A 23,936-nucleotide genomic window follows, 5' to 3' on the forward strand; every position below is an offset into this window, starting at 1 on the left:
AGCAGGTCAGCACTAGTCATAATTTGTCATAGCTGTCTGCAGTGGCATCCTCTGATAATTAACATATGACTTGCGACTCCATGTCCCCCAAGGCCCTCCTTTATGGTGGGATACATGGAACATGATATGTGAATGAATGAACTCAAAACATTAAAATATTCTTTGCTATGTGATTATGATGATCGGACTTTTCCACATTCATTAGGTCATTGACATATGAATAAACATTGTTGTGGAATTACCCAACTGACTTGTTAATTTAATACTGGAAAACCCATTTTTGAAACAATATATACCAACTGCAGAAAACCTTCACATATAAGAGACTCAGAAGTAGTATTAAATGCTTGTCCTAGATTGTTCTGTTTCTGGCATCCACATACTAATGTTATGATTACATCAACAAATTTCATGTCTTGCAGACATTTTATAACAAAATTTGCTTACATTTTTTTAATCTTAGACACAATCACAAAAGTCATTTTTTTCTTCAAATTAATTAGCTCTATAACTGTCATACTGCTACTGTATTGCTGTTACCTGGTTCCACAAAAGGTTTCTGTTGTAGGTCATTGACCAGGAGGAAGGTAAGTTCGCATTCATTCATGATGCAGCTCAGATAAGGTATGAGGTGTCCAAAAACTGCAACCTGACTGAGGTTGGGGAGATGTTTGCTGAACAACCATATGCCATTGCAGTACAACAAGGAAGCCACTTGCAGGAAGAGATCAGCAGACAGTAAGTTCACTGTATATTGGCTACTCTCAGTAATTTACACTGTATACTGCTGCTTTCTGTACGTTCATAGATAAGCAACTGTGTACTTTATATTTCTGTATTTGAAAGAAGAATACTATGACTGGATTTGGTTCAATCTTTAGAAAAAACTGTACACTAATATACCATGACCTTTCCTAAAATATCTTTTTTCATGTTTTACTCCCATTACCCACCAATACTCTTATTGTTTCAGCAAAAATAGATATAAATTGAGTAACACTGCATTGAAAAGATCTCTGTCTGACTGCCACGTTATATCAAAGATTCTAAACCAAAGAAAAGTGGGTACATTTACATTACTCTTTTCCTTCAGATCTGAAAATTTTCCTCTGCCTTGTGTTTTTTGGAAATTCATTCTTAGCCTGTTTCTGGCAAACCACTCAGACACTTCTTTTGTAATATCTTTTGCAGATGCAGTAAGATTTTCTTCTTTATTTCCTTCAATCACCAGATTGGTGTCATCTGAAAACAGTACTGGTTCAGAATCCCTGATGTGTAGTGGAAAATCATTCATGTATACCAAAAACAGAAACAGTCCTGTGGAATACCATAACTTAGTCCACATTGTTCTGAAAGGTGTACCTGGAGTTCATTTCATTCCATATACTTAATTTCAGTTACCTAAGAGTGATATTTCAAAAATGATTTAATTCGCTAATTTGGCAGACATCTTACAACATACTGTTCAAGCTTTCTGAGGAGCACAGAATGATTAGTCATATGAAAAGCTTTTTTTAAGTCCAAGAATAAATCTGAGATTTTTCTGAGATTGTCCACTGTATTTAAGATAGTTTATGAGGTTGAAAATGACTTTTCAGTTGACCTCTGTGGTCTGGAGCCCTGTTGACATCCAGAAATAATATTATTCTTGTTGAAGAATGTAGTTAGTTGTGAAAAGAACACTTTTTCAATAATTTTTGAAAACCTTGACAGTAGTGACACAGGCCTATAGTTACCCATACATTGCCGATCACCTTTTTTATACAGGGGTATTACTTTTGCCACTTTCCATTGCTGTGGGAAGACACCACATGATAAGGATGAATTGCATATGTCTAATAAAGGAGCCAGTATGTGTCTTTTTGTTATTTTTATAATATAATCTGGAGTATCATCAATACCAGTTTAATAATTACTCTTCAATGAATTAATGGCAAGAACTCTCATGGATATGACGGGGTATCTAGCAGAATACTGAAGCATTGTTCTATGTATGTTAGCCCAGTTCTCAGCCATATCTGTAACTTTTCCTTTAGGAGTGGTCAGTTTCCTGACCGATTAAAGTACTCAGTAGTGAAGCCACTTTATAAAAAGGGAGACATTGATAATGTTGACAATTTTAGACCTATTTCTATGCCATCGGTGTTTGCTAAAGTTATCGAGAAGGTTGTATATACAAGGTTACTGGAGCATTTAAATTCACATAATTTGCTGTCAAATGTTCAGTTTGGTTTTAGAAATGGTTTAACAACTGAAAATGCTATATTCTCTTTTCTCTGTGAGGTTTTGGACGGATTAAATAAAAGGTTGCGAACGCTAGGTGTTTTCCTTGATTTAACGAAGGATTTTGACTGTGTTGACCACAAAATATTACTGCAGAAGTTGGACCATTATGGAGTAAGGGGAGTAGCTTACAATTGGTTCACCTCTTACTTTAAGAACAGAAAGCAGAGGGTAATTCTCCGCAGTATTGAGAGTGGTAGTGATGTTCAGTCCCAATGGGGCACTGTTAAGTGGGGCGTTCCCCAAGGGTCGGTGCTGGGGCCACTGCTGTTTCTTATTTATATAAATGATATGCCTTCTAGTATTACAGGTGATTCAAAAATATTTCTGTTTGCTGATGACACCAGCTTGATAGTGAAGGATCTTGTGTGTAATATTGAAACAGTAACAAATAATGTAGTTCGTGAAATAAGTTCGTGGCTTGTGGAAAATAATTTGATGCTAAATCACAGTAAGACTCAGTTTTTACAGTTTCTAACTCACAATTCAACAAGAACCGATATTTTGATCAGACAGAATAGGCATATTATAAGTGAGACAGAACAGTTCAAGTTCCTAGGCGTTCGGATAGATAGTAAGCTGTTGTGGAAAGCCCATGTCCAGGATCTTGTTCAGAAGCTAAATCCTGCTTTATTTACCATTAGAACAGTATCTGAAATAAGTGACACTCCAACATGAAAAGTAGTCTACTTCGCATATTTTCATATGCTTATTTCGTATGATATTATTTTTTGGGGTAATTCTTCTGATTCAAAAAGGGTATTTTTGGCTCAAAAACAGGCTGTTCGAGCTATATGTGGTGTAAGTTCGAGAACCTCTTGTCGACCCTTATTCAAAAATCTGGGAATTCTGACATTGCCCTCACAGTATATATTTTCTTTAATGTCATTTGTTGTTAGCAATATTAGCCTATTCCCAAGAGTTAGCAGCCTTCACTCAGTTAATACTAGACAGAAATCAAATCTGCATGTAGAATGCACTTCCTTGACTCTTGTGCAGAAAGGAGTGCAGTATTCTGCTGCATCCATTTTCAATAAGCTACCACAAGAACTCAAAAATCTTATCAGTAGCCCAAACTCTTTTAAGTCTAAACTGAAGAGTTTCCTCATGGCTCACTCCTTCTATTCTGTCGAGGAGCTCCTGGAAGAGCTAAAAAATTAAACAAATTCCAGTGTTACATTGTTGATTTTCTTCATTTAAACTTACGACTTGTCACCTGAATATGTTTTTTTATATTTCATTTTATCTGTTTCTAATATCGTGTTATAATTTCATGTATTGACTCGTTCCATGACCATGGAGACTTCTCCTTAATTTGGTCCCACGGAACAATAAATAAATAAATAAATAAATAATGGTATTTAGGAGCTGTCTTGGGCCCACTAGACTGAAGAACATGGATATATTATTTATTTCAATAGATGAAAGTTCTTTCATTGTTGTATTAGGTGGATTACCAAATGTTTCAATCACCAATTTTTCAGCAACTGTTGCATAATAAGAATCAAAGTTGCTTGCAGCTGCCCTAGGGTCAGGGACATTCTTGCCATTGACCGACAATATTTTTGTGAGTTGTCTTCTTCCCCGTAAGAACCTGCACATCTTCCCACATGGACTTAGTTTTATTGGATGACTTCATAATGCATTTGTCATTTTCCGTAATTTTTGCCTATTTTGTGACACATTTCAAAACTAATTTGTATTTTTTGAAATAACTAAGAAAGTCCGAACTGCTGTCAGTTTTTCAGTGCAGAAAAAGTTTCTACTTCCTTTTACACGATAATCTAATGTCTGATGTAATCCAGTTTTTGAATCTGTCTGTGCTTCTGGAAATCACTTTCCCGTATGGAAAAGCTGTCTCAAACATATGATTGAAAATATTAAAAAAATTCGCATCTTATCATTGGTAATAGAGGTATCGTATACTTCTCTCCAAGATTGTTTGCTGATTAGACACTAGAAGTGTTCAATATTTTTCTGACTATAACTCCTTTAATGGATAATATTTTGTACACTGGTCAAAATGTGGTTTACAGGTATGGTTAGTAATTGTGAAAGGTGGTCACTATAGTCAGTATCAAAGTTTTCTGATGTACACTTGTCCATGTTTACACATACCTGATCAAAGAGAGTGACGCTAGTTTTTGTTACGTGTATTGGAGTGCTAACAGTCAGGCACTAAAATCATATAGGTATGTTAAACAAAAGACTGCTACTCACTGCATAGAGGAAGCATTGAGAAGCAGAAAGACAGATTTAAAAGTAGAATGTAGGATTTTTTTGGTAAGTTCTTGAAATTCTTTTTGTTGCTATTTTGTGCCCTTATTTACAGAACAGGTGCACTGAAAACCTTTGTTCCAGAGACAAGGCAGAAAATGGAGTTTGTTTAGTTAATCTACAATGTTTCACCAAGAACCTGTAGTTGATTCAGTTAAAATTAAAATAATAGGAAATCTGCATTAGAGCCCAGGTGATGGCTCATATTTTCAATTAATACTTTAGGATTGAATATTAATAATTGTATACTGGAGCTGAGATGCAAAAGTGATCACTTTTAGACATGTAAACGATTACTTTTACACATGTACTAGATGCATTTTATGACAAATACTTTGCTCGGGAAGAAAAGATAATTGCTAACTTGGTCAAAGAATGAAAAAGCTAGGTTTACTTGGGGCACTTGATCTCAAACACGTATGACTGCAAAATATGAATATACAAGTCCATGGGGCATATTTATGAGAATGTCTGTCAGTATATCATTAGTACAGATATTTGATGAATTAAACAAGGTCATGTGACATACTGATGAGGAAGTCAGTCATTATTTCATTATTATATATTTTTGATGAATTATATAAACCTCAAATATTTGTTAAAAAGTAACAGTTGGGTAAGAAAGTGCTTGTCTTCTACCAGCAGATTTCTTTATCCTACTGTCATTATCTGTAAAATGAGTAAGCTATCAAAAGACTACTCATATTCCATCTTTAATTTCCTTTTGCTACTATTATTACAAATTTAGTTATCAACTAAATCCTCCACTTAATTCTTATAGCAGACTCTTATTACAGCTATAATTTAATAAATTAATATCAGATAACACTGATAATAATTTTCTGATTCTTTCAGAATTCTTGACCTCCAGAAAGACCGCTATTTTGAATCACTAACTGCAAAATTCTGGAATAATTCTGCAAAAGGGACATGTCCAAACTCTGATGACAGTGAAGGAATCACCCTGGAAAGTTTGGGCAAGTACCACAAGAAATCCTTTATGCACAAGTAAATTTAAATGCGATAAACTTCCTACAACACCTTTAACATGTGAAAGTTAAAATATATGAAAAATGAATTTATTTGTGAATGTTCCATACATAAATTCTTGAATTGCATCTGGAGTTCCATTCATTCATTTACACATCATGTCAGTAAAGCCCATCAAATTCCATCATGAAGGAGAGGATCCAGGGATTTAAGTAATGAGTAAGTCAGTTGTCAAAGTATTCTGTGCAAAAATGTAACTGTTTTCACTGAAACCACGAAAATTTGCGAAGTGATTGTACATGTGAAAATCAAATGAAAAAGTCCTTTGAAAAAATGTCCAATCTCTCATCGTTACGGAACTGGAATGGGTTAAGGACTACACACATCCATGAATGAATATGAAGACGTGTGAATATTACTTACTGAAATGCTGTGTAGGCACTATGGTGGGCAGGATGATAGCAGGACAGATGACTGATGCACCCTACAAGAGGTGCAGGAGCTCTTTGTTGTTGCACCAAGGCAACAGCTGCAGGTGTACCCAGTGTGCAATCCTGGGTTGGATCAGTGAGCAGTTGTGAGGCCATGTGCATGTCATGCTGGAGTGATGTTTAATCGAGTAGTTTCATTGTGTCTGTAATACCAACATGCCACATGTGTTCACCCATTCAGAATACACAGACATGATGTTTGAATACTGGTCCGTAATGACAGTGCCCATGCAGCTGTCATGGAATACGTTTTCCTGATTGATGAACCCCCTATGCCAGCATATTTCCCAGGGTTTTTCAAACATTATGTGAATCCAGAATACTACCCATTATAAATGTAATGTCAGAATGTGAGGCCATTCAGTCAGTTGAGGAAAGGGAAGACATTACTGAATTGGTACAAAGGAGTCCCACAACCAGTACATGGCACATTAGCCATCAGCCTGATATTCCATAAAAGTGAGTGTGGCATACGTTACATTCCAAGGGCTTGTACCAATTCCATGTGCAGCCTATGCAACATCTGCAGCCAGGTGACTGATTACGCAGACAACAATTTTGTGAATGGTTGACTGTACAGAGAGACATTGTGCAATACTCTTTATTTACAGATGAGTCTACATTTACACCAATGGTATCGTGAACACCCGCAGTTCTCATACATGGGTGATAAAGAACCCATATGACATGGGGGAAATAACATTCCAAGTTAAGTTCTCAGTGACTGTCTCATGTGGTATGATGATAATTAAAGGAGGATGTGTATGCTATGTAGGCAGATACAAGGAAAAACTTTTTGCTTGCATCACCAGTGTTGTTGCCCACATTAAAGCCAGTTGAGATGATGTTTTATGCACAATACAACACACCCTCCACTGAGACAACAAGTGCATTGAGAGGGATGGGGGACTTTTTGAACACCTCTTGTAGGATGGGTCAGTCATCTGCCCCACCATTATTCTGTTCACCTGAGTGCCTACACAGCATTTTGGTAAGTAATGTTCACCCTTGTCTTCATATTCATTCAAGGGCATGTGTAGTCTTCAACCCACTCCAGTTCCATAATGACTGAAAAATGGACACATTTTAATAGGACTTTTTCAGTTTATATTCACAAATAGAATTACATCATAAATTATGTGACATTTCTCCTGACTCACCCTGTATGTTATCAGGTAAATCCAATTCATGTTCAGTAGACTATAAATCAGAGTAAAATTTGCAGTAATGAAAAAAGTTGCTGGATTCCCAGAATTCTATGTTAGCAGTTTTTGACAGAACTGGTATTCAAGTTTATTACATCTTGTTTGTATTTTTGCCTTGAATAGCATTGCTTCTCGCCACTGAGTATGCCTTGTAGTATTAGTGACAGAGTATGTAATATTGTCACATAGAAGAAGGTGTAATTAGATGAATGACGAACAGTAACTACACTTAATGAAGGTTTATTCAGCACTTGCACATACAAGAGTGTGGAGTGAACTGCCTCCAGCCAGAACACATATGGTATATATACAGTTACAGAACATTCCAGTACAATGATTCTTGAAATTTGTGGATACTTCTAGACTGTACTCAAACCGAATATAGAAATTAAAATTTTACAGTTCAGGTGAATTTTGAATTCACGACCCTCCATGCAGCAATCTAGTATCATAACCACTAAATCACAGTGACTGCTACTCAGCTTCTTCTGTGGACATTGCTCCCTCCTTAAGAGAACAGCGTCTTGCTGTTACATCCTCCTAGTCCGGAATGAGTCATCGGTCCTGCATACTCCGACTCCCGATGGCTGATGTTTGCCCTGGTGGTGATCTTCTTAGAACTTCCTTTGCTGCTATGCTCTTCGTCACCTTTCTGCTTGTTGCCTGTGGCTGGAGCTTCAAATTTACCCTGGGTTGCAGGATCTTTATAGGGCTTCATTCAAAGAATGTGGACCATATCTCTGATCTTTCATCATCTCGTGTCAGGGTTGAAATCTTCAACTTCATAAGTAACATCAGATAACTGTTTTACAACCTTATAAGGTCCAAAGTAGCACCGGAGGAGCTTCTCAGAGACACCAACCTTCCAAACAGGAGTGAAGACTCAGACGAGGTCACCAGGCTGGTAGACAACAGGGTAGTGGCTCATGTGATACCTTTGGCGAACGTTTTCTTGAGCCTGCAGCATGTGGAGTCGAGCTAACTGACGAGCTTCCCCAGCTCTGGTTAATACCTGGCTGATGTAGTCATTGTCCATATCATCAGGATGTAACGGAAACACAGTGTCCATCATCGTAGTCGCCGCACACCCATGCACCAGGAAAAATTGCATAAATCCTGTGGTGTCTTCTTTGGTGGTGTTGTAGGCAAACATCACAAAAGGTAGCACCTCATCCCAGTTGCTCTGCTCAACATTAGTGAACATTGATAGCATGTCAGCCAAGGTCTTATTAAGGCATTCAGTAAGCCTGTTAGTTTGCAGATGGTAGGCAGTCATCATGTGATGAGTAATGTTGTACTGACAGTTTATCTCTGTCACAAGATTTGATTGAAAAACTTTCCCTTGATCCGTAGTTAATGGGGCACCGTGTTTTAATACAATGTCTTCCATGATGAATTTGGCTACCTCGAATGCTTCAGCTGGTTTCACAGCTTTTGTAATGGCATAGCCTGTCATATAATCAGTGCAAACAATAATCCATCTATTGCCATGAGCAGACATTGGAAATCGTCTGAGGAGGTCAGTCCCAACATGCTGGAAAGGCGTTTCGGCTGGTGGAATTCGTATGGGTCACCCAGGTAGTTTCTGAGGAACTGCCTTTCTCCTCTGGCACTCTCAACAGTGCGACACATAGTGACGGACACTCCTAAATAAACCTGGCCAGAAAAATCTCTTGCGGATCCTATCCTATGACTTAATAAATCCAAAATGTCTGGCCTCAGGTGTGTCATGGAATTTCTATAGAACATCTAAGTGCATGTTTTTAGGAGTCACTGGTAGCCACCTCTTTCCAAATGGATCAAAGTTTTTCTTGCAAACTAATCCATTAACTAACTTAAATTGTCCTTTCCCATCCTCTGACCGATTTAAGACAAGCATAATTTGAGATATCTTGGCATCATTCTTCTGCTTAGCAGGAAGATCCTGGAGTGCAGTAAGACAGTCACTATCTTCATCAAAGTCTTGATCGTCTTGCATAGGGTTTCTTGAGAGTCAGTCGGCAACTTGATGTTTTCTTCCACTCTTGTACACTATGGTAATGTTATACTTTTGCAGTCGTAGTGCCTACCCGGCAAATCGTCCTGTTGGATCCTCAAGACCTGTCAATCAACAAAGTGAATGATGGTCTGTAACAACTGTGAATGGCCTTCCATAGAGATACTGTCGAAATTTGCACATGGCTCAGATCACAGCAAGACATTCTCTTTCTGTAGTTGAGTAGTTTCTCTTGGCTTTTGTAAGTGTCCTAGAAGCATAGGCTACAACCTTCTCTTTTCCATTCAAAATTTGCACCCAGAACAGTACCAATCCCAGACCCACTGGCATCTGTGTGTAGTTCTCCACATGCTCTCTCATCATACAGACCAAGTACAGGATCAGTCATCAGAGCTTTTTGCAGCACGTCGAAAGAATCTTGTTGAGCACCACCCCAGATAAATTTAGCATTGGCTTTTAACAACTCATGGAGTGGTCTGGCTTTGATACAAAAGTCTTTGATAAAACAATGGTAATAAGAACATAATCTGAGTAAGCTTCTCACATCTCTATGGCCGCAAACTTTCGTGTGACACAAGGTGTCCAAGTATTTTGATTTCTTTTGTTCCAAAGAGACACTTTCTTGGATCAAGTTTCAGTCCGCCTTGTTGGAGACACTTGAGAACGGTCCTCAGTCTTTTTATGTGTTCATCAAATGTCTCTGAGAACACTATACTGTCATCTAAATAACAAAGACACATCGTTCACTTCAGGTGACTTAGAAGATTATCCATCATCTGTTCAAAAGTTTCTGGTCGGTTACATAAACCAAATGGCATTACCTTAAACTCATACAGGCCCCGGGGCGATGAATGCAGTTTTCTCATGATCAGCCTCATCTACTTCTATTTGCCAGTATCATGAGTACACGTCCATGGTTGACAAAAACTTAGCCCCCTTCAGACAATTTAGTGTATCATCAATTCGTGGAAGGGGGTAAACGTCCTTTTTAGTTATCTTATTAAGCTTCCTGTAATCAACACAAAAGTGCCAACTGTCATTCTTCTTCCTGATAAGAACCACTGGTGACGACCATGGGCTCTGTGATGGCTGAATGATGTCATTCTTCATCGTTTTCTCTACTTCATCATGAATTATTCAACATTCCATTGCTGACACACGGTATGCTCTGTGGCTTATTGGTTGATGGTCTCCAGTGCTAATCTGGTGCTTCACTGTCAATTTGTCTAATTTGCTCTTCACCTGTGGATCAAAGCATTCAGAGAACTCTTGAAGAATGGCAAGTAGCTTCTTCTGCTGTTCCTTAGAAGCTAGAAGAGCTAGAGCTAGAAGATCTTGTCTCATAGTGGTAGCATCAATTTCCTCCCACAGACTCAGTGTGGGAGGTTTCTATGACACTCAGCTGTTCGGCAATTTACACCTCAGTATTTCCTATGCACGTGCGTCTTCGAAGGATCTGTGGTTTTAGGTGACAGTTAACTATCCACAATTCACTGAATCTATTCTTGAACAACACAAAAGAGGCTGGGATGACCAAGTTATTCTTCAGTGGTAGGCTTCTCTTACATTCCACTACGAGATCCATGGGTTGATGCATGGCAAGACACATGACAGTTACCTTTCTAATGCTGACTGCAGGAATGATCACTTCATCCAGCACACCCTAGTCTCCACACACTCGGATGCGCATCTTCCTGTCCACAGTATCTCTTCTCGTCTAGCATAATTTTCGAGTGACAACAATCTATAATTGCCTGAGAAACTTTCAAAAAGTCCCATCCGAAAATGATGTCATGACTACACTCTTGTAGGATGATGAATCCTAAGGGCTGTGTAGGGCCACTTATACCCACATGAATGACACATCTTCTTGTAGGTTTTACATATTTCCCATTAGCCACCTTCAGCAGAGATGTTTTGTTGTCGATGAATGTGGTTTTCTCCAACTGGCGAAGGTACTTCTCCAAAATGACTGAATATGATGCTCCAGAGTCTACAAGAGCTTGGGCTGGTTGGCCATCCATGAGGATATCAACGTCATTTCCTATCATTTTTTTAGTGATCAACGGTGGAGGATTTTTCTCTTCAGCGGCCTCACCTCCAAGGTCGCACCCTTTAGTTTTCCAGATTGCAGCAGCTAGGTGATCACCTAGAGCTTCTAAACGGTGATGGAGACCTTGATCGGCGTGTTGGGGAGCATCCTCTCCAGCGGCTGGCTTGCGGTGATGGTGACCTACATCATCCTGCACCCGCATCTTCTTGCTCATCTTCATCGTCCCAGAGTTGGCATCAGCTAAGATCGGTCTGCTGTCTTCTGGCAGTGAAAACATACTGGTTGGTTATCCTGGGTCCTCCAGATGTCAGTCTTCCTTGGTGCCCAAACAGGCTCCTCATACAGCGTTCTTGAACGTAACTTTGGAGAGATTGGGTTCGATGTCTGTTCCACTTCCTCCCTTATGACCTCTTGAAGTGTCTCTGTTTTTTGCTCGCTGTGCAATCCAAGTGCCTTCCAAACTTCCTCTCTGATTATCTGACGAAGTATACTTGTGAAATCAGTTCCTTCCTCCATCAGAGATATCGATACGATGTTTTGAAGCTGTTCAAACTTCTTGTGTGTAATTATTTTTTGATGCATTGTCTCGATATACTGGCACCATTTTATGAAGTCGTCTGCTGGTAAAACCTCCTTCAGGAATAGGGCTTGCTACATGTCTTCAGCAACACCCTTCATGAGATGTGCAACCTTATCTTACTCCTTCATTCTATGATCTATTATTTTACACAGCTCCAAGATATCTTGAATGTAGGATGCTGTAGTTTCTCTTGGACACTGTGCCCTGCACTTTAATTTATCTTCAGCCTTGCACTTCTGTCATTGTGTGTCGCTGAAATACATGTGCAGTTCCGCCTGGAAAACTTCCCAGCTTGTGAACTTCTCCTTGTTGTTCTCATACCGTTGCTTGGAAGTGTTCTCCAAGTAGCCACTAGTTTGATTCTTGGCCATCGTCACCAGAGAACCCGGAATGATGTCTCATGTGGTGGCACACAGTTGCTGTCATCGTAACATCCTCTTCTTCTTCTGTCTCCGATAGATTGCAATCTGTTGAATATGGCTTGAACTCAGGTTTTTCGCCATGTAAATGGTGGCTCTGTCATGGCCTGATGGGAGCCACTGTGTTGTCGATAATGTGCGCTATCACAAGTTCCAATACCCAGCGTCTCCACCAGAATAATGTCACCTAGAAGAAGGCGTAATTAGATGAATGACAAACACTAACTTCACATAACAAAGGTTTATTCAGTACTTGCACATATAAGAGCGCAGAGCAAACTGCCTCCGGCCAGAACACATACAGTATACATACAGTTTCAGAACATTCCAGTACAATGATTCTTGACATTTGTGGATACTTCTACGATGTACTCGAACCGAATATAGAAATTAAAATTTTACAGCTCAGGTGAATTTTGAACTCATGACTCTCCATGCAACAGTCTTGTATCATAACCACTTCACCATAATGATTGTTCTACTTAGCTTCTTCTGCGACAATATTATTCTAGGTTACCATTATGCAACAAAAATATTCTGTATTGAAGGGCTTTTTTGTACAGATTGTAAAGTATATTGTGAATGTACTTCACTGAATTCTGCTGCATTTAGTAAACTTTAATAATACAGAATTCTTTAGTAGATTTAATGAAGAAAGTATAAAATGTGGATTATTTTCTTTTAAATTTTCATTGGGGTGGGAGAATTATTGCAGTACATTGATTTCTGCTAAAATGTATTGTTTGTAGTTCCTGTTTATAACACGCAAACACATTTAGTGTTGCGCTTTCGGCCTTTGAAAGGAAGAATGCCTTAGTCACCAGGACCACAAAGCATATACAGTGGTGAGAAGCAACACGATTCAAAGTAGAAATACATATTCATTCCGTGACAAGATATAGCGCCATTCAAAACAGAAATGCATACTCACTCCAGGACAAGAGTGCCCACACAATAGTTTGTAAGGAGAGGGGGTGCGGGGAGGGGGGCGGGGAGGCAAACCTGGGGATAGGTTGTATTTATAATAATATTTTGAAAGACAAATGAGGACTTAGCGATAAAAAAGTTACAGTTGTGACCCCATTAAAAACCAGCATAGAACTGACTTTAAATCATTTTCCTGAAAGAATAACACCTGACTCCACGATATTTTTTTTCTTTTTCCTGAAATCTGGGGGGTTACCTTGCCCATCTGGCCTCCAGGCACGGGTGCACTTGGTATTCACCATTAAATGTGAGAGAGTATGAAAATGGATGCGAACTAAAAATAAGTAGAATACAAACAATATATTTACAATACACTGAAATCAAGCAGTTCACATATGGGTTCATAAGCAGGAACATATTGACATTCCCACAGAACACTATATGACAAAACTAGCTTTTGTTTTATATGAAACAAAAACAGATTTGGAATTATTTACTCAACACACAGATGCATGCAAAAATAAAGCAGACTATGAGCTACATATTCGGGATGCGCTTCACATAAAAATGTCATAATCACAAAAACAAGGCAAAGAAAGCCATCTTCTTTGTCATGACATGTCAGATGATTTTGTGGTTTTGACACACTGTGGCGCAATTATTTCCACTTGATAAAGGCCACAGGATCAAAATTACAATATTGGGTTTTACAAATACATAATTTTACAGTCAAAAGGCAACTAAAATGTTATTTACAAAAATTTTCATGATGGTAAACCATAGCCACAAGAAGTTAATCATAGTTTTTGATTGAGACTTCTGGAATATATTACATTGCAAGGCCACAAAAACCTTTTGGTTTCCAGAATGGAGCAACATGAAAAATAAGGGAAATGTAACCACTCACCTGTAATGGATTGATGCATGAGGCACAGAAACACATAGAAGAAAACAACATCCACACTAGCTTTTGAGCACTAGCTCTTTTTCAAGCAGAAGCATACACATTCACACACACAACTACACAGAAATGAATGTTTCTGTGGCCACGGGAGCATGTTTTTGAGTGTCTCTGTATTTGTGTGTTTGAATGTGTGTACTTCTGCTGGAAAAGGGGCTAGTGTTCAAAAGATAGTGTGGAAGCTATCTACTGTCACATGTTTCTGTGCTCCATCCATCAATGTGTTATAGGTGTGTGGTGGTCTTTCTCTTATTTTACATATTGCACTGTCCAGGTAATTTTGTTTCCAGACATGCTTTCTTCTACAAAAAGGAAACTGTATCTGTCAATTCAAAACAGTTCTGATGTTGATGATGTGGCACATTACAAGAAATACTACAAAATATTAAAGACTGTGATATGGACATCAAGGCAAATATATTACAAGAAAAAAATAGTCGTATCAGATAACAAAATAAATACAATATGGGATATAGTGAAGCAGGGGACCGGTAGAACCAGACATCAAGAGGGACAAATAGCATTAAGAGTAAATGATATATTGGCCCACCCGGTTAGCCGTGCGGTCTAACGCATGGCCTTCCGGACTGGGAAGGAGTGCCTGGTTCTCCACATGAATCCGCCCTGCGGACTTGTGTCAAGGTCCGGTGAGCTAACCAGTCTGGGATGATTTTAGGTGGTTTTCCATCTGCCTCAGTGAATGCGGGCTGGTTTCCCATATTCCGCCTCAGCTACACTATGTTGGTGATTGCTGTGCGAACAAGTTCTCCACGTACGCGTGCACCACCATTACGCTACCACACAAACATAGGGTTACACTCGTCTGATGTGAGACATTCCCTGTAGGGTTCACCAGAGGCCAAACCACACAATAACCCTGAAAGAGTTGTTCAGTGTGGGGCAGCGGAGGGGTGAAGTGGACTGCGGTAGTTGTCATGGGGTTGTGGACCACTGTGGCTGCAGCAGGGATGGAGCCTCTCCATTGTTTCTAGGCTCCTGGTTAACATACAATTCAGTACAAATGATACATTGGTGACAGATGTGTATAGTGTTGCAGAACTTTTTAACAAACATTTTATAACTGTTATTGAAAAGATTGAGTTGTCAGGTTCTGTAGATGCTGCTATGGAATACCTCAGACCAGACATTTCAAGTAACTTCCATAATATGAATTTGACCCTCACTACCCCAACAGAAGTAATGTCCATCATAAAATCTTTAAAATCAAAAACATCTAGTGGGTACGATGAAATACCAACGAAATCACAAGCAGACATTTGTAAGGCAAACTCTTTGCCTTACAAATGTCTGCTTGTGTCTGTGTACGTGTGGATGGATATGTGTGTGGGCGAGTGTATACCTGTCCTTTTTTCCCCCCTAAGGTAAGTCTTTCCGCTCCCGGGATTGGAATGACTCCTTACCCTCTCCCTTAAAACCCACATCCTTTCGTCTTTCCCTCTCCTTCCCTCTTTCCTGATGAATCAACCGTTGGTTGTGAAAGCTTGAATGCTGTAATTTACCGTCTAGTAAGGCCATCCAAAGACCAGTATCAGTTGCAAAGCAATTTCGAAAAGATTGCTGTATGGTGTGGCAGGTGGCAGTTGACGCTAAATAACGAAAAGTGTGAGGTGATACACATGAGTTCCAAAAGAAATCCGTTGGAATTCGATTACTTGATAAACAGTACAATTCTCAAGGCTGTCAATTCAACTAAGTACCTGGGTGTTAAAATTATGAACAACTTCAGTTGGAAAGACCACATAGATAATATTGTGGGGAAGGCGAGCCAAAGGTTGCGTTTCATTGGCAGGACACTTAGAAGATGCAACAAGTCCACTAAAGAGAAAGCTTACACTACACTCGTTCATCCTCTGTTAGAATATTGCTGCACGGTGTGGGATCCTTACCAGGTGGGATTGACAGAGGACATCGAAAGGGTGCAAAAAAGGGCAGCTCATTTTGTATTATCACGTAATAGGGGAGAGAGTGTGGCAGATATGATACACGAGTTGGGATAGAAGTCATTAAAGCAAAGACGTTTTTCGTCGCGGCGAGATCTATTTACAAAATTTCAGTCACCAACTTTCTCTTCCGAATGCGAAAATATTTTGTTGAGCCCAACCTACATAGGTAGGAATGATCATCAAAATAAAATAAGAGAAATCAGAGCTCGAACAGAAAGGTTTAGGTGTTCGTTTTTCCCGCGCGCTGTTTGGGAGCAGAATGGTAGAGAGATAGTATGATTGTGGTTCAATGAACCCTCTGCCAAACACGTAAATGTGAATTGCAGAGTAGTCATGTAGATGTAGATCTAGATTTTAAAAAATGATTATCATTCCGCTTGGGACCTATGGAAGGTACATTAGATTATTTGTTTCAGTTGTAAATATTTCTCATGTATTATTGTTTTTATGACATGTTCTTCATCCTGGAGAACCTCCTCACTACGGATCAATTGGAATGAAAGTAAATCTAATTTATTCCACTACTATACTACAAGGCCCACCTATAAAATATAAATGCAAAATATAGCCATCTAAATCATTTATTTTGAATCTTCCTTCTCATCCTGTATGGTAAGTCACCACTGATAACATGTTCTGGATGACTTTTCTGTAACTCTCCCCATTTGCTAAACTTCACAAGTCGTTTTCCTTCATCCCTCTTCCTGCCCTTTCAACCCTTCTGCTAGAAGAAGGAGGCACCGGCTCTGAAATCTTGCACATTTCCTTAATTTTTCATACTGTTTTGCTGCCACTTGATGACCTGATTTTTTTATCTATCCAATTGTATCACGGATTCAAAACATGAATTTTCACACAATATTTTCTCATATTCAAAGTTCACTGCCACACCAAATGCAGTGCTGTTGTCATTCTCAGTTTCTGTATTGTAACACAGGCCTTGCACTTCTTATACTTTGATTTCTGTATTAACCTTGAGTGAAGAGTTTCTGTAATTACAATTGACAACCTCAAATACACACAGCACATCAAATAAGTAATGAGACAGCTAGCATTACATCCAAACTAAGAATTTTATTTCAATTTTGCACTTACATGGATTCAAAATCATCCCCTTGCACCTTCGCACAACTTTTATACTGACCATAAGCATTGTTGAAAGAACGCTGGAAATCCTGAGTGTGTACCTCCTTTAGTCTGTTGGCCACAGCACTTTGAATGTCCTCAGTGTCACTACAATGATCGTCTTTTAAAGCTCATTTAATTTTCACAAACAGAAGAAAGTCTGCAGGTGCCAAATCAGACAAAAAGGGTAATTTTTCAAGCATGCATTTCTGTTTTCATGCTAAAAACTGTTTCATGGTTAGTGCGCACTGAGTCAGTGAAATCATGCAGAAGAACCCAACTCTAGCACTTGAACAGATGTGGCCCAAAATGATACATGTGAGCAAAGAGATGTTGCATAGCTCCTAAGTAGTACTGTCCAGTCACTGTTATACCCGCAGAGAGAAACTCACAATAGATCACTCTAGAAGCATCAAAGAACAATAATAATTTTCTTGATGGATGATTTCTGCAACCTGAATTTCTCCTTCCTCAGTGACAATGCTCCATACTCTGACATTTTGTCTCTGGCTCAACGTGAAAACACAAACTTTCATCCCTAGTTATAATTTGTTTCAACAAATTGGGATCCTTATTAACTGTGGTAATGAAACAGGCACAACTTGCCACTTAGTACTCTCTCAGCTCTTGTGTTATCGAAAATGGCACAAAACGCAACAAATCTTTCTCTTGTGTGAATCTCTCTCTAAAATGGACCTAGGTAATTTCTAATGACACCAAGTTTCACTGCAAGCTTTCTGGTGGTAATTTGTCTATCATTGGTAACAATTTCCTTTGTCCCCCCCCATTTACCTAAGCAGACAAAGGGCATCTGACATGTGCTTCATCTTCTGAAGATTCACTTCCATTCTTAAATGTTGAAAACCATGCTTGTGCATGGCTAAGACAAACATTCCTGTGAACAAGCTTCATATCTTTGTAAGCTTCTGATGCTGGTTTTCCTAATTTACAGTACAATTTTATTACTGCTCATTGGCCCATGATATTACATTTGACCACCCCTACTTGCACTTTCCCACCTGCTGTGCATGCAATAGCTGTGTCATCAAAACAATCAAAGTATCTCACACATCAAAAACATCACGAGTAAATGGCACAGCACACAAAACACATACTTGAAAAATGGGGATCATTTCCTGAAATGCATCATGCAAAATATAATGAAAATGAAATCATGACTGGTATCAGAAGATGTTGTTTTACAAACAAACCCTTTGTTTTTAGTCACAAGATTTCACCAGACAGTTTTAATGGATAAAATGAAAATGACATTGGTTTATAAAGAGACCTTATAATAATAAAAAAATTCTGACTTACATCTGCCATTGATGTCACAAATATGTATAGTCACATCACCCTCTTTTCCCTTTCTTCTATGGCACATTGTATTGAACATTTTATTGTTGCCATAATATTTCATACTTTTTTCATTGCTATTCTTGCTTCTTTGCTACAGGTGGTGTTTTCATAGCAACCTTATTTGGACTTGCACTGGCTATGATAACTCTTGCTGGAGAAATATTTTACTACAAGAGGAAAAAGTTGACAACAGTTAATGTGACATCAGCATCAGCAAAAATTCCCAAAAAACAAGTGACAATAGGGAAAGAATTCCGGCCAGTAATGGAAAAGACTGCACCTCGAGTTTCATATATCTCAGTTTTCCCAAGAAATCAGCTATATTAACATTATTATTCAGTAATGCAGTACCACTTAGGAACCAACATGTAAATAATAGTGAATGATTATTACAGTATCAAGACTTCTGCTCATGGATTGTTAGCATCACTTTGTGTTTGGGTATTGTACTGCAAAAAGTTTTCTTTTTGTAAAAAGGAAACTTTCAGACCAAAAAAAGTAACATCATCTCATACGCATTTTGTCTAAAGCATCACACCATTGTCATTCTTGAATGGCCACTTTCATTGTTTCAAATGTAATATTAATTATGGATCATATGTTTATCTTCTTTACTGAAAACAAAATAAAATTTTATTTTAATTGTTATGGTTTGTAAATAAATAACTGGTAACAGGATCAGTCCCATTTTATAACACAAGAAGCAAAAATATGTTCACATTGTAAATTTATGTGTAAAAATATATGGCATGAAAAGTGAAACTGTTGCAGACATTCCATGTGAGACAAATGGAATTCATGTTCTGAAGTTCAATGTGTGATGTCCAAATCTCATAGTATATATATAAGCGAGGGTGTGAGTAAGTGATATTTCAGTGGAGTGTAGTATAGTACAGGCAACAGTACTTCACCTGGGGACACAAGGGCAAAGGCACAAAAGAAAATAAACACTAGTTTCAGAAACAAATAATGGAAATTCCACGTTGGAATATCAACAATATTAAGCAAAGGACAGGTTGCTACTTATCGTAAAGGTGACACATTGAGTTTGAGAGAGGCACTATAGTTAGTCATGAATGATGACAGTCAAGCTTTAAGCTTGTTCTGCGCATCTTTTTCATGTGTTCTCTGATAGCCAATGAGCATTCAGTAGTGTACTGAGCATTCTGCTGTGAAATTTGTATGCAATGCAAACATGATACACAATTGTAGCAAAGTTATTTAGTGAATTTTTATTCCATTTGTTGCGAGTCATCATGGCTGATGGTGGAGTGAGCAACAAACTTTACAGAAGCAAGTGACAGATATAATTTGTTGGATACAAGCTTTTATCATGTGCAAAGCACTTGTATGAGAGTAATCCAACCGTCACTTTGAACCAGCAACAATACAATCCCCATTCTTGTCTCAACCTGCGCAGACTGCCATCGTTCACAAATCAGACCATAGTTACAGAAACAAATTTGTTTAAGACCCAAAGGAGCTACAGACATTGGCTGCATGTTGGCACTGATTGAAATCAATGGGGAAACATGAAAATTTGTGCTGGATGGGATTCAAACATGAGTCTCCTCTTTACTACGTGGGTGCTTTGACCACTATGCCATCTGGCCACAGCAGTCACTGTTACTGCACAGTCTACCCTAGCATGCCTCCCATCAGACCCAAATTCTCATCTCATCCACACACTACTAATGTATTGACCCTTGCTCATTATTCTCATTACTTATGTCATTTTGCCAATTGCCGTAAGAGTTCAAGCCTGATATGCATCTGCACTGGAGAGATCATTGGCCATCTTGCCTTAATTATATATAATTATGTGGTGCCTGTTCTTTTGGACACAGTTGCAGTGACCACTGTGTCTGGATGGTTTAGTGGTCAGTTCATCTGCCTAGTAAGCAGGAGATGCGGGGTTGAACCCTGGTCTGGCACAAATTTTCAACTTTCCCCATTGATTTCAATCAATACCCACTTGCAGTCAATGTATGTAATTCCTTTTTGTCTTAATTCGTAATGGCTGCTGAATCAAAATGGTGTCTGTTCTTTCAGACAGATCTGAAAGAACAGATACCAAATATATATATATAATTTTAGTTTGTCTTGTGATGAAGCAAGCTGGGATCTTTTTACTTCCTCTCTTGTTTTGCCATATGCATCCTTAAATTCATTTTATTTTCATTTTTGCCTAATTACCTTTAACATGTATGTATATAATCTGCATTTCCATAAAAGAGAAAGCTTAGTCCTCAATCTTAAAGAATATAGCATCAGATCTAATTTTGTGCTTAGTTTTGTGTATGTAATCAATTTCCTAATTTATTTTGATTCCTAGTTACTATCTTTTGTTATAGGGCGAAATCAGTAATTGTTTCGTGACTTAGATTCTATTGTTGACTTATAAACAAATATACATCCTGTACTAATTATAAACATTTGGAAGAAGAACTACTAGGATACTTAAAGTATTTATTTGGCTCTATTCGAAAACATGTTAGCAAAGCCAGCCCTTAATTAATTCCAAAATAATTACCAGGTTTGTCAAAAGCATTGTTTGTATAACTATATCTGTTAATTTCATTATTTAAACAAATAATTCAGCCTAACCTTTGTGGTAGAAGAAACTGTTAAAAAGAAATAATTTTTTGATGGATTCAGTTATTTGAATGAGTTATGTTTTAACTGTAATTTCTGTAAATTAAACATCTAACAATGTGTAGTTTCAGTGCCTATTATTGTGAGGATATGTAAAGGCCTGATTTTTGGTCCTGAGACAGTCAGTCCATGGCCAATTTTCATATGGGAAGTCTGTATGAGTTAGAGTAACAATAATGCAATAACTTAACAGTGGAATTAGTGTATCACAAATAGGCTGTGTGTTCAGACAGTGCAGTCAGTGTCTGTTCAATTTATTTGAGAAATAGTGTCATGCGTATTTTATTTTTCTGAAAGAACTGTGAACTGTGTGGTTAGGTACTTATTGCTCATAGATGTTCAATAACAAACTATTGCCAGCAAACTATTGCCAGCAATCTATGAGGCTTAACCTTTACTAACAGTGAACTGGCCATATAAGTCAGTGTTGAACTTCCACCACCCATTTTTGAGTCATTTCATTTCATTTTTCATTTCATTTTATTATCTTCCTAGGAATTGTCACAACAAAGTTATCATACTAGTACAAGTACTACAGACATAATAATGGAATATCACTTTCAACGCATTTTTTAAAAGTACAAATTTAGACATATAAATTAAAATTTTTGGCAATAAATTTACACACAATCAAAGTACTCATCTACACCATAGAAAGTTTTGCTTAAAAGGTAATTTTTAAGCTCAGTCTTAAATTTTACTTCATCTATTATTGCCTTCATGTACACTGGCAGAGCATTGTAGAGTTTTATTCCAAAATAACTTACATGCTTTTGGGTTTGTGTTGTCCTTACCCTGTCTACATACAAATTCTTACGAGTTATAGTATTATAATTATGGCAGTCCTCATTTGTACGTAGATTTTTCATATGTGCTCTTGTACACAGAATGCTTTTAAAAATATACAGTGATGGTATTGTGAGTATTTGCAGTTCTTTGAAAAGGGGCCTACAATGAGTTCTTGGAGAGTTATGTGTTATGATTCGTATAGCTCTTTTCTGAAATTTGAAGATATCTGTTAAGCTTGATTTAGTTTTACCCCAGAACACTATGCCGTAAGACACGATGGACTGAAAGTAAGCAAAATACGCTAGTCTAGTACAGTCTGTGCTGCATACTCTAGATAATATCCTCAATGCAAAACATGCTGAATTGAGCCTGTGGGATAAGCACTTGAGATGCTCTTTCCAGCTTAAGTTTTGATCCATGTGCATGCCCAGAAACTTTGTGGATTGTACACTCTCTATCTTCTTATCCATTAGTTTTAACTGGAGGTCCATATCTTGAGTTGCTTTGCCATACTGTATATAATTTGTTTTACTTAGATTAAGTGTTAACTCATTAGCATTAAACCAATGTTGAATATATTTCAGGACTATATCAGTTGTGGTGGTTAATGATTTTTTATCATCACTTATAATTATGCTAGTGTCATCTGCGAACAACATTATTTTGGTAGAAATATTAGAATTTTTTATGTCATTTATATAAAGCAAGAATAATAAGGGACCAAGAACACTGCCCTGTGGGACACCTATTTCCAATTTCTTTGCATCTGAGACCCACTTGATTTTCTGATTTTTACGTTCTGCAATGATTTCTATCACCTGAGTTCTATCTTGAAAGTAAGATTCAAACCACTGCTTCACAACTCCCCTTACACCTACTGCCTGCATCTTGTTTAACAGAATTTTGTGATTTACTGTATCAAAAGCTTTAGATAAATCTAAGTTAATTCCCACTACACATTTTTTAGTGTCAAGGCTCCTGACAATCTCTTTGGTATAGGCATGGATAGCTGATTCTGTGCTGTGGCCCGAGTGAAAGCCACGTTGATTGCAGTTTAGAAGTTTGTGAGCATCTAAGTAATTTATGAGTCTGGTTTTCATTAATTTCTCTAGAATTTTTGGAAATGATTGGAGAAGGGATATTGGTCTATAATTTTCTACCTTGTATGTATCTCCTTTTTTAAACAGAGGTCTAACCTTAGAGATTTTCAACCTCTCAGGAAACACACCTTCGCTGAAAGACAAATTGGCAATATGTACCAGGGGCTTTATAATTTGTTGGGCAACTTTTTTTATTATTGACACAGGCACTTCATCCACACCTGCAGACATTTTTGATTTTAGACTCTTTATCACCTTTAATATTTCATTATCATTTGTGGGAGTTAACAACATACTACTGTCTACAGTATAACAATGCAGTATGTCAATACTGAGGACTATCAATGAAGAAGTAAAGCAGGTGAACATCATAGTCTGACAAACCCATAGCCCCTTTTGATGACAGACAAAGGAGCCCATTGTTCTGGAAGGTAGCATTTGTGAATCTTCGTTATGAAAATGGTGGGGACACAAACAAATGCACAGCACATCACAAATGAAAGAACACATTTATTTTTACATACATTCAGAATGTCTTTCACAATACATCATAACAAGAAGTTCACATCACTGATCACCCCTCCCCCACCACCGGTCCTTTATCCCATCCTCCATTAACATCTGATGAGTTTTCAACCTCAGGTTGTCAGTTGCCTTTGTCAGACAGTCAGTGACATTCCTCTCACTCGCTACTTATTACCAAAGCTCAGTTGTTGGCTCCCACATTATGTTGCATGAAGTAAATCTTTAGTTCCATATGCT

General features: G+C 38.0%; 1 protein-coding gene across 1 annotated transcript in view; it reads left to right on the forward strand.

Moving 5' to 3' along the window:
- Window positions 1–19,183, forward strand: part of LOC124801370 (ionotropic receptor 25a) — a 236,301-nt gene extending 217,118 nt beyond the window's left edge. The window contains exons 15-17 of the mRNA XM_047263067.1: window positions 569–738; window positions 5,416–5,537; window positions 18,728–19,183. Of these exons, the coding sequence (XP_047119023.1) occupies window positions 569–738; window positions 5,416–5,537; window positions 18,728–18,957 (522 nt within the window). The 3' untranslated portion in view covers window positions 18,958–19,183. The remainder of the gene's footprint in view (window positions 1–568; window positions 739–5,415; window positions 5,538–18,727) is intronic.
- The last annotated feature ends 4,753 nt before the right edge of the window (window positions 19,184–23,936 follow it).

This window comes from Schistocerca piceifrons, chromosome 1 (assembly GCF_021461385.2).
Source record: "Schistocerca piceifrons isolate TAMUIC-IGC-003096 chromosome 1, iqSchPice1.1, whole genome shotgun sequence".
Classification (NCBI taxonomy): domain Eukaryota; kingdom Metazoa; phylum Arthropoda; class Insecta; order Orthoptera; family Acrididae; genus Schistocerca; species Schistocerca piceifrons.